General features: G+C 41.9%; 1 protein-coding gene and 1 non-coding gene across 2 annotated transcripts; both read left to right on the forward strand.

Annotated features, from left to right (window-relative positions):
• The first annotated feature begins 515 nt into the window (after positions 1-515).
• Positions 516-3692, forward strand: sox7 (SRY-box transcription factor 7). Its single transcript, XM_068576921.1, has 2 exons — positions 516-1021; positions 1982-3692. Exons 1-2 carry the CDS (start codon positions 790-792, stop codon positions 2947-2949), a joined length of 1200 nt encoding a protein of 399 aa, XP_068433022.1. The 5' UTR covers positions 516-789; the 3' UTR covers positions 2950-3692.
• A 7673-nt stretch (positions 3693-11365) lies between these two features.
• Positions 11366-11448, forward strand: trnal-cag (transfer RNA leucine (anticodon CAG)). The gene has a single exon. It is a non-coding gene; the product is annotated as a tRNA-Leu (tRNA).
• The last annotated feature ends 828 nt before the right edge of the window (positions 11449-12276 follow it).

Here is a 12276-nt window from a genome sequence, read left to right on the forward strand (position 1 = left end):
TGTTGAGGAGTTGCCAAACCCCTCTGTCGTCACAGCAGCATTACCAGCATGCACAATAAAAAATCGGTTTCCTCTCACGGCTGAAACTAAAACGACCAAGGTTGGTCCCATGTGAATTTAAACCCACGAGTACCAAAAGTAAAACATAAATAAATGCTGAAATAACCGCACAGTGACTTATTTGAACGACCATGAGTTTAGTTTGTTGGATAACTATCTGTGGAAAGTGTTATATTGTGGTAAGGCCAGGTTAAAGTAGTTAGTGGTGTTGAAATGCTCTCTCTCTCTCTCGCTCGCTCTCTCTCTCTCTCTCTCTCTCTCTCTCTCTCTCTCTCTCTCTCTCTCTCTCTCTCTCTCTCTCTCTCTCTCTCTCTCTCTCTCTCTCTCTCGCTTCCCTTTCACGGGGCTCAACTTGCAATCAAGGAGGAGCCGAGAGTCCTCCGGGGCTTCTCCTGGAACCTGCTCCTCAAATATAAAGCGCTCTCCCCATCCACCAGGAAAGACTGAATCATAATTCACGAGGAGGAGACGCTGCCTGAGCGCATACCTCTTGGTTTCGCCTTAAACTTCTACTGACATCTGATTGTATAGCCTGTAGCTCTTAGTGATCTAGTGACTGTGTGAGACACAGCTGGATTTATTTTAAAAAAAACAACAACACCAACAACCTGCTTTTAAGTAGTTTTTCAGCTTTTGAAAATCATCCGCCAAGTGTATCTCAACTTGTCAGAGCGGCAGCGGGAGAAGCGCGTCTTAGGTTTTTGGAGAGGAGACAGCGCGCAGATATAGATGGCAGCCCTCATCAGCGCGTACTCGTCGTGGCCAGAGTCCTTCGAGTGTCCTCCAGGGGACGGGGACGCGCCCGACGGACACGGCCCGCACAGGACCCCCGTGGACAAGGCGCCGGAGCCGCGGATCAGACGGCCCATGAACGCGTTCATGGTGTGGGCCAAAGATGAGCGCAAGCGGCTGGCGGTGCAGAACCCGGACCTGCACAATGCAGAGCTCAGCAAAATGTTGGGTGAGATGAAGTTGTTTTAAGTTCTATTAATTCAAGCGCTTTATTGATCTGCGGATTCTTTTTTAGTGTATTATTGTAATTAATACGACTGCTTAAAAAAAAACAACAAAAAAAAACACCATCCACACACGTATAGTTCCCGTGGGCCTCGGCTGTTTGACGAAAGTTTTAAACTTGTTTCCATTACTAATAGATACGTAAATAAATATGTAAAAAAAAAACTTGAAGAATGAAATAAAAGAAATTGACATGTTTAATCGCAGATGTTTAAACGTTAGACTGAGTAAAATAATCATTTAACTTCACAGTTATTCTAGTAAGCAGCGCGTCGCTCAACCCCTTTACATCTAAAAGGTGTGTGTCTCTGTAATAACGTAGAATTCGTTAAGACCATGGACACAGAAATGTATGATTTTGCGTTGGATTTAGGCCATTTAGGATCAGTGTTTAATATTAAACTCAAAATATGGCACTCCGGCACAAATGAAATCATATTCAAGACAATTACAAAACAACAATACATTTAAATATGCTGTCCTTATTAATGGTAAATATGGCACTTATGGTTATCTTAAATAGGACATTCGTAACTTGAAGCAAAGTCCCTTAAAACGAGTTGTTTCTGTTGATAATTAGTTTTGTTTTAAAGTGAAGGAATTGAATATTTTTGTGATGTCTGTTTTATACAGCTATTTAACCATTGTTTTTTAAACCATTATTCACAGGGAATTTCAAATCTTAATCATCAGGTTTAAGCCTAAAGCTTTAAAAGCTATTTAGAATATAAGTATGTATATTTTACAAGTTGCAGAAGAGTGTTGGTGTGTGAGTGATTCTAATTTAGTGTTGGCATAACAGACTTTAAATATAAAATTTAAAAAAAAAGGTGCACAAATAAATTGTGAGATAATCTCTATAGTTCAAATGAAACACACTAAATTCTGCCGTTTCTTCTCGCAGGCAAGTCCTGGAAGGCCCTGACTCCCCCCGACAAGAGGCCCTACGTGGAGGAGGCGGAGAGGCTTCGGGTGCAGCACATGCAGGACTACCCCAACTATAAGTATCGGCCTCGCCGGAAGAAACAGCTGAAACGCATCTGCAAGCGCGTGGACCCTGGCTTCCTGCTGAGCGGGCTGGCCCCCGATCAGAACGCCCTGCCCGACCAGCGAGTCCTCTGTCACCCCCACGACAAAGACGAGGGCAGCCCTAATGGTCTCAGGAGCGGCTTCTCCAGCCCCAGCCCGGCTCTGCCCGGCGTCAGGAGCTTCAGAGACCCCGCTGGCTCAAACAGCAGCTTTGACCTCTACCCTTACGGCCTGCCCACCCCCCCTGAGATGTCCCCGTTAGACGCCATGGACCACGAGCATGTACCCCCTTCTTATTATTCAACATCTGGTAGCTCCTCCTGCTCTTCCTCCTGCCCTGATGAGCACCACCAGAACCAGACGCACATGGGCAGCCCGCCCCCTTACCACACCGACTACTCTCAGAGCCAAATCCATTGTGGGGGCACACACATAGGTCACATCTCTCACATGTCCCAAGCCGGCGGTGGACTGATGCCCGGCCCTCCGATGTCTTACTACAGTACCTCATCTTTCCCCCAGATCCACCACGGGCTCCACCACGGCCACCTGGGTCAGCTGTCCCCCCCGCCAGAGACACAGGGTCACCTGGAGACTCTAGACCAGCTGAGTCAGGCAGAGCTTCTGGGTGAGGTGGACCGCAATGAGTTTGACCAGTACCTGAACTCCACTGGGACCGGGTTCCATCCCGAGCAGGGCGGCAGCATGACCGTTACGGGACACATCCAGGTGGCGTCTGCGGCCACTGCCTCCGCGTGTCCCAGCAGCACCGCAGAATCCAGCCTCATTTCGGTGCTCGCGGACGCAACGGCGGCCTACTACAACAACTACGGCATCTCGTAAGCACCCGTCACACTTGTTGCTGATCAGAGACACTTGCAGGAGGGAGGGGGGGGGGGTTAAATGGGTGAAGGCTTCGGGGATGATGTTGCACCTGGGTGCCAGGAAGGGAAAGACATGTCTGTGCTTTGATCTGTAAATTCAAGTCCCGTGTTAGCATATATGAGCAAAACCCACAACTGATTACTGAGCAAAATGATTGTCTGGAGCCGAGGAAAGAACAAAGAGCAATTGGAGGAATATGAAGAAAGGGAGATGGACACCTCAGGGATGCAGACACACAACACTATAGTATGCCACCTCCAGTTGTCATGACATTTCTAAACCAGAAGAACAATCGTAAAGACTTGTTGTCCACTTGTAAATGTCACTAGTTACTGTTGCCAGCGCGGCGTGTACAGATGCTCTTTAGAAGCTAATTTAAGTCCTTTGATGTTTCGCATAAATGCTAAATGTATTGCTATTATCGACGCTTAACATTCGAATGTTTGTACTATATGTTCTCTCTCTCTCTCTCTCTTTCATGAGTTTGGGAGTCTTACCTCAGTAGTTGTAATTGAATGAGGTTTTAGTTGGACATTTCTTATGCAATTTAACAAAACGGTGTATAATGAAGAAAAAAGGCGTTTATACTTCTTCTCAACTACTTAATAATATATAATCATAACCTCTACCATGGAAAATAATAATGGTAACTATAAATGTATGCTGATTTAAGTTTGTGAAAGACAATAATTTAAAAATAAAGTTTCATTTTTATACAACGCAGTTGCTACTTGGATGATGTGCCCACAGAAAACATACCACGACAAAGTCATGATGGAGTAAAGTATGTTGATAATAACTGATGCACTTGAAAGGAATTATGCAATGGCAGATGAAACACATTCCACTCATATAAACACCAACCGATGCAATCATGATTCCTCAATTAAAACAATAAAAGAAAGACAAGTATTCACGCTGTAGGTTTTCAGACACAAAGGGGCGGGTCTGAAAACCGTCTTTGAAATTCGTTTCACGCCACGTATTCTTCTACCGAGCTGTTGTACTGCAAGCGGCCCATTCTGACACCCACTCCCCTCCCATGCTTTTTCCACCCTCCATCACATCATCCTTCTCCATCCGTCTCCTCTCGCTTTCATTTCATCCCGCGACAGAGGATTAGTGTAAAACAGGCACAGCCGTCGCCACCCGCCTCCATCTCCACCGTCCTTTGTTTTCCCGGAGTCTTATTCTGGGTGCCATTCTTCGGCACTCCGGACCCCACTTCCACCCCCACCCCCTCACCCGTGTTCTATCTTGCTGATGCAGACCTTTCGTAATCTGTGCAGAATAAATAAAATAATAAATCCCAGGCCTTCGTTGACTGTTTTACACCCTCCTCATTTTTTCTTTTTTACCCCCCTCTCGTCTCCACGCCCCCCCCCCCCCCATCGTCTCACCCTCTCTGTTCTCTTGAATTTTTCTTTTTCGATAAAAGGAATTCAGGGGGCTTTTGACAAATCCTGGAGTCTGGCTGTTCTTCCTGCATTTTTTTTTTTTGGGAACGGTTGAGTCGTGCTTCTTGTAAAGAGGATGTGGCGGAGGAGCGGTGTTTCCTGACTGATAAGGGAAAAGCCTCTCTCCGTCAGGATGTTTGGGCCCGGCTGGGCCCTGCATTAAAGAGCCAGAGAGAGGGACGGGAACCCACTGTTCAGCAAGCGGGAGGAAACACTGCCGTGCTGATTAGCATCTTACTAACCCGTCTTTACCCACCATTTTTCATGAGCGGCTTTGTCAGCCCGGCCTGTTGTACCGCGACCACAAACACCCATACAGCAATGAGCTCCTCTCTTACTCTGAAACCAGAAAAACAACACATACCAGAACACTCGGGTAAATATGTAACTTTAATGACCTTTCTTCCTCTACTCAACTATGAGTGTGTTCTTTCGACACACCTTGAGATTAAACTCACCAGGATGACAACATTCATCACACACCACGGTTCGCGTCTTGCTCATTTCTTCGGGGTTAGATCATTACCCTCTGTGCCTACAGGGCTTCAAAACTCTGAGGAGGGTCCATTTGAGTTTGACTGGATTTTTTGGACGGGGTTCCCAGAAGAGCCCCAGGCGTACGGGGGTGAGCGGCAGTCTCTTGGTGCGCCATCGGGCCCAGAGTGAGGGTCAGCTCACGGTGCGGCTACTGACTCCCTCGGTAAAGACGCCCTGCAATGTCTCAACAATCACATCCGCCACCACCTCAGGGTAGGACAATGTAACAGGAACAAGGACAAAGACTCACGCGTCTAAAAGCATCATCACATTAGACTCAGACGTGTGCACACGCAGGAAGACGGAACTTAGGCACACAAAATGAAGCAGTTAAAAAATATATATATATATATATATTTTAATAGTGTTTCTCATCCAAACCAGGAATAGTAACGCCACAACAGATTTTAGGTAAGGAATATACATATGAGCAAGATGAAGAAACACAGCCCTGTTTTTATTTTGGTGTTGCTGTTTTTATAAAGTTTTTTCAGGCAGTATGGAACCATTAAGGAAGACTTATTTTTTTAAATAAGAAATTGGAAACTTTCACTGAGTACCATAATATAAATATACACAGTATATGTCTGTATACATATGTGTATATATACACATATATTTATATGTGTGTGTGTGTGTGTGTGTGTGTGTGTGTGTGTGTGCTCACTCGATGGGAGTTTATACCAAGATTTGTAGATCCTGTGACTTTTACGTTTGGGAAAGTGAGGGCAAAACACTCAACTTGTCTTCCTGAAGCCTTTCTTTCCAAGAAGTTGACTCATTGTCATCGCAACCTTTAGTCAGAGGCTCCGGTTGAAAACCTGAGACAGTCATCGCTGCTGTTTCAGCTGCAATAAATCAACAAGAAAGGAAATAGAAAATAATGTGTCGACAAACACTGGCATGACATTGTAGTAAACTGCATAAACGTGACAGCCACTTGCAAGACGTATCTTTAAAGCCTTTTCTTCTGTAAAGAGGAAGCATGATCTATTTCATTTGACTAATTGAATCTTCCTCACATCTGCACGTTCACAAGAGTTACAATATTTGCAGATATAAGGATATAGGCTGAACAAACAAATCGCCTCCTCTTGTTATTTTTTCTCTGATTGCTGACTGGCTCAGTTCCAAACTCAGGTCAAGCCTGTGGAATGAGTCTGTCAGGTACTCTGTTATGTTTCCTATTTCCTTCTCTGCAGTCATGTCACTTCCCTGGGCAAACAAACAACTCGGCGCTTTAAACTCAACACCGACTGTCAAGGTAACAACGTGAGGCTCCGTGTGTGAGGATGGGGCGCAGAGCTCGCACAGCTGTGTAAAGTATCACCCGTCTGCCGGGGCCGAGGTGCGCAGTGATCACTTTGAATATCATGTCCTCCAGAGGCGACGAGGAGGCTGACTGTCTGGATGGTCCGGCCTCCATTGTGTCGCCGGTGAGGGAGCGTCCAATCACGTCACTTGGAAGTCGACTATTTGTGCTTTAGGACGTGAATCGTTGCATTAACTGTAGGTCCAGAGGGAATTTTGATTTGATTTGGACTACGTGACTATTGTATGTTAATGCTTAAGACTGCTCTTTTAAACCTATTATATGTTAGCATGTGTTGGAGTTCATGTTTCAGTGCCGCATGAAGACAGTTGGCTTGCTCTAAACTTATATATATGCAATCACGCATATTGTATGTTTGCATTCAGAGTGACTCTGAGGGGATGTTCATCCCTTTCCTGCTAAGCCCTGCAAATAGAAACAACATACCCATTACAACAACATCATCACAGCAAATGCAGTGAACTTTACACCAAATTAAAATTTTCTGTGCGATGGATAAAGACACACTCACATCAGCGAACACTAAATGTTGTCGGAGTGCATTTCCAGTTGGAGTGTGTTACAGCCGCATAATAACCTGTTTACAATTTGTACTTGGCCCTAAATCTGGAAGGAGGAGAAGAAAAAAAAACACACACACACACACATCTCACAGCAAGGGATTATGGGTGCAGCTATTCTTCATCTCATTGTGGCTCAACAACAGGCAGAGTGTGGGGTGGCAGGCAGGCGTGTACGTTGCCGGACGAAGAATGGACCAGACCCGTCGAGGGACAGGTGCCATGTGGCAGAGGATGTGCGGGGACACAGATGGGGACCCCTGGAAAACTTGGGGGACTGCACGAGCAGCCAAGGGCCTCCCACCCGTACCTGTGCTGTGAATGCTGCAGCCGAACGGGATCCGGCACCTGTTCTAAGCAGATACAGGCTACCAGCAAAAGCACAGAGGGAGGCCAGCACATGGCTGCCAACCCAGGGAAGGAGAAGGCTAGATTTCCATTTACCCATAAGCACGGCCTGATTACCAAATCGGCACAGGCGGTAAAGCTTGTGCAGTACTGCAGGATGCACGGAAAAAGGATTTAGAAATGTCCTCCAAAACTATATGCATTTCAGTAAACTCCCCACTTTAATAAGACATTTGTGGTTGTGTATTTGAATGTCTTAAAAAATTAGAAACAACGCTGAAAAGTCAAGGGATATCAATACTTACAAGCGCAGATGTTTTCTTTTCTTTTTTAAAAACAAAATTGCAGTTCATGTTCTATTTTTACCATCTGGCCTGCATTGGTCCCTCTTTCTCTCTTTAATATCACTGGTGTATCTGGTGCAGCGCTATCTGGCTTGTTTTGGACCGCTGCAGAGTCTCCCAGGGGTGCTGTAACTCTTCACCTCAATGTGGAGGAGGATGTTCCTATTGTGCTTCCTAATTGCAATGTGGTTGTTCCATTTAAGAGATAGAACGTCCGTATCTGTTCTGCGTGAGATCCCATATTGTGGAAATAACTGGAAGAGGCATTAACTATTTGTGATTGATAGCTTTGATATAGTTATAGTACTCAGTGCGGTGTTTTTAATCTCTGAGAACTTTCTTCAATGAAGACTGGGATGATACATGCAGTGAAACTGTAAATGTTATGGCTGATTACTGCAAATATAGGAAAGCGTATATGTTGCTGTTTTCGCTTTATACAATCACATTAAGTTAATGTGGACAATGCTCTTTAAAAGGGCAAGAGCTGCATGGCTTTGATCTTAAGTAACTCTCCATCTTTTCTATTTTAGTTGGCCCACAAACTTCCATCATGGTTCTGGACCTGTTGTCCTGCACCAACACAGTTTACTCAGCGCGCATCCTGAGAAGCAGACGCACTAATGATTTAGATGAGTGATGTTATAAGTTCAGCGGTGTGAGAGAGACTCTATTACCAGCTACTGAGGAGGATAGACGAAGCAAAACAGGATGACCGGTGACAACTTGTGAGACATGAGTGTGCCTAAATTATAAATATATTAACATATATATCATACAAATCTAAATGGATACTACCTGAAAAGTTTCATGATAATATGAAACTTTATTGCATAATGCAATTCAAGTTTTGAATTGCAATAACTTAATTATTTATTATGAGTTGAATAACTTTATTATCTTAATAGTGTATAGTGTCCCATTGACAAAATCATAAAAAATAGTGTAGTAAGTCATAAAAAAGTCAAAATATAATGGGTTTTTTTCTTCAGAAAATCATGAAAAAGTAATTGAAGAGCATGTAAAAAACAGTCATGGTATAGTAGGTTTTGTTAAAAATGTCACAAAAATATCGTATGTCATAAAACTTGTAATGACAAAGTTATACATGCCATAGCATAGAATACCATAAAAAAAAGTCTGTCTAGTATATGTTAAAAATTTAAAAAAAAAAGTTTGTTTGCATTACTAACCTGAGATTAAAGTAAACGAAAAATGATACTTGTGAAATTTTATACAAATAACAGAAATCATTTAATGATCTGATTCCTTAATCATCTCATGCATCAATACACAAGGTAATGGAACCAATTAATGTCTTTTGATAATCAATTAATTATTTACAAGCACAAATACCAAAAATCCCTATTTTGAAGCTGAAATTATTTGGGTGTCAGACTGTTGGTCAGACAAATAAGCAATTTGTAGATAGACCCTTTGATCCTCAAGGAAATTGTGATTTTTTTCGGTCCTTTTTATGTAAATGATTCTCAATTAATAGCCAAGAAACTAATCAGTTGGTTAATAGATAGTTGGATTAATTGTTAGCCCTAATTCATGATTAATAGTATTTATTAGCAGAGAAAAACAAGTGCTATGTACACAACGATATCCTGGCCACATGTCTGGATGCAATAATTACCGAGGGACCTGAAGATGTGAGATGACTGACCAGTGATGCAAGTTCCTATAGTCCACAGGAACAACAAATCCCCTTATAGCTGCTTATTCAGAGATAACGTGCGTCAGTCGGGACACGCAACATTTCCGCTGCCTTGATGTGCACTGTTTACACTCAGAATATCTGGGTAAGAGGGCTCCTGTATGACCTTGGCAATGGGTCACTGTGGCATCATTTCCACGCTCACTCCCATTCCTCTGACCTTTACGTTGTGGGTCCAATATTTGGGATGTTGTTGATGTCTGAGCTCAGAGGAATCCCTTCCTGCTGAGTGCTCAGCGCAGCTTCCTTCAAGACTCAACATCAAAAATGAGATACGTGGAAATGACTCACACAGTTGTCCCCAGAGTTCAGACACTTCAACCAAAGTACCATGTTGACAAGTTCAAAACAGGATATGAGCTGGATGGGTCTGTGTTTATTACAGATGGCGGACTACTTAAGAGCACTGATAGCTGAAAGCTCTGATAAGCAAATAAAGCAGCGACAGTCACGTATCCACAAGCGTGAACTCACAAACCATTGGTCTCGACTTACAGCGCTATTCAGTTTCCAACAGACGCTACCATGTTACATAAGACGGAGTAAGACATATAGGATCCACTTATTTCATGTTTAGGCTCCCTGGACACTTCAAGTACTTCTTCATTCCGAAAACAGAAGCACATCATGTGGGTCCATTTATATCAAAAGATTTTCCAGAATCAAAACTCTTTTTAAGCAGAATGTACTAACTGCAAGTTTTGAGTTTGGTTAATTGTGCTGACACAGCTTGCACTTTCAAGAGACAGTTTTCCCAAGGTGTTTGGAACTAAGAATCTATAAAAACCCATTAATTACAATAGCCCATGACCTTATAGGCAGAGTTATGCCATCTATAAACTGATAATTCTAGAAGAGTTCCCCTCGGACATATAAATCAGTCGTTCTTTTTTGTATATTAGATTGTGGCCTTATTATGTTGTATAATGATTGACTTAATAAAACACATCCATACTAATACATATACATCAAACATTAGGACACAATATGTAGGCTATACGCTATTGAATTATCCTCCAACCACCGACAATTAAATGTGTAAAATGTCCCGCGGAGCTGCTTTTTGCTCAGATGTTTGACGGCTCAAATTACTTGTGTTGATTGGCTGCCAGCAAATGTTACTGTAAGCTTAGCTACTGATGTTTGAACAATTCAACAGCATTCATTTGTTTGTTTGACTCTCTTGGGTCAATCCTGTTAAGAAGCAACATTTCCATCCATCTATTATCTGAACCACTTTTCTCCTTCAGGGTCCTGGGGGGTGCATTATTTGATCTTTTGATCAATTTTCTTGAGAGTTGAGCTAAATGAAATGGATCTTTAAGAGTCTGACCAGCAGATTAACATAATGCAACAGGTAGACATAAGAGAAGGTTCACGCTCACCCTATAAGTCATTTGAGTTTCCTACGAAAAATGTTACTTCCTGAAAACGTTTTTTTTTTCTTTAAGGAAATGAGCTCAGGCACACAGGCTAAATGATGCATATAGTAAAACCTAAAGCAAAAACAATGCAGGCATAGATCTTGTTAATAATTAGAGAGAGTTTACCATTGTCTATAGAATATACAATATATTTTGAGTAGTTCATACTGTAATGGCTTTAAGTTCTTGTACAAGTTGATTCATTTGCAATGCTGCCTTGTTAAAATTGAGCAAAAAAAGCTAAAGTATATCAAAGTGATTTAATGTGCAGATTTCTGTGTGTATCCATATGAAGTATACCTATTAGTCAAGCCATTTGTAATACAGATTTTAAAGACAATGTGAGAAAGTAATACATGGGGACTGATAAAGAAGTTGCAGGATTCTTTCACTGATTTGATGTGGTTTACTGCGAGTGAGCGTCTAGTGGCCATGAGAGACGCTGCAGCTCACAGTCCTTCTGCATGACTCACCAATGAGCTACGAAGGTAATGTGTTGCCGACTTTTTCCCGGCGCAGACATTTCCAGTCTCATATTTTGTTTCCAGAACTATAAGTTTCCTGTCGGGTAGTTTAGATTCAAACTGACGTAATATTGTTTGAGCTACATTAATCCTCGTTATTCCTTTGTCGTTCGACGACGTAACAGTCAGGATGGCCGAGCGGTCTAAGGCGCTGCGTTCAGGTCGCAGTCTCCCCTGGAGGCGTGGGTTCGAATCCCACTTCTGACACATAATTTTTTGTGTGTGCTAAATGCATTTCCATACTCATTCATGAATATTAATATTTACTTTACTTTGAAGGAAATTTAGAAACGTGTTTGACTGGCTTATATATTTATTACAATACACAATACAATACAAATATAATGGCAGAATCTATTTTATTGTATTGGATATATTGAGTGTACTTCATTCTTAATATTTGTATGTCTCCTATGTAATTTTGCTTGCTTGCACATTCACACATATGCAGATACACATATTGGTATAATACTACACATACTAACATAATGTTGTTTTTTGTGATATGGTGATGGTATTACACATATGGAGAAATAGTGTCAGTTAATCTTTGACATCAACTTAATTACGTAAAGAAAAACATGTGAAAAACAATAAATCTGGTGATTATGTTCTATATTAATTGATTAATTGTCCATGTATAACGTCTTTAAAAATCTTGTTTTGTCATTCCAAAAGATATCAAGTTAAATATGGTAAAACATAAAAAAATCATGCAATCACTATATTTTAGAGGTTGAAAACAACCTTTTCCGTAATTCTTGCATGAAACATTATCTTTAATAATGAATCAATTATAAAAACTGTTGGAGATTACTTTTGTATCGATCAATTAATCGTTGCAGCTCTAAATCGTTACATCTGACCTACAAAAATAATAAAACAAAACAACAAATGAATATAAAACCAGACATTAGTATTCCCTAGGAGTTCTCTTTAAGTATAATAGGATTTGTCCAGCGCTTGTGCCTGCTCGTGCAGGATAGCGTAAAGGTTTTTGTCTGTTTAAAAGGCTGCTTATTTTGGTTATATTTA

Source organism: Clinocottus analis, unplaced genomic scaffold (genome assembly GCF_023055335.1).
Source record: "Clinocottus analis isolate CAN_PGR_092001 unplaced genomic scaffold, fCliAna1.0.p SCAF_15, whole genome shotgun sequence".
Lineage (NCBI taxonomy): Eukaryota > Metazoa > Chordata > Actinopteri > Perciformes > Cottidae > Clinocottus > Clinocottus analis.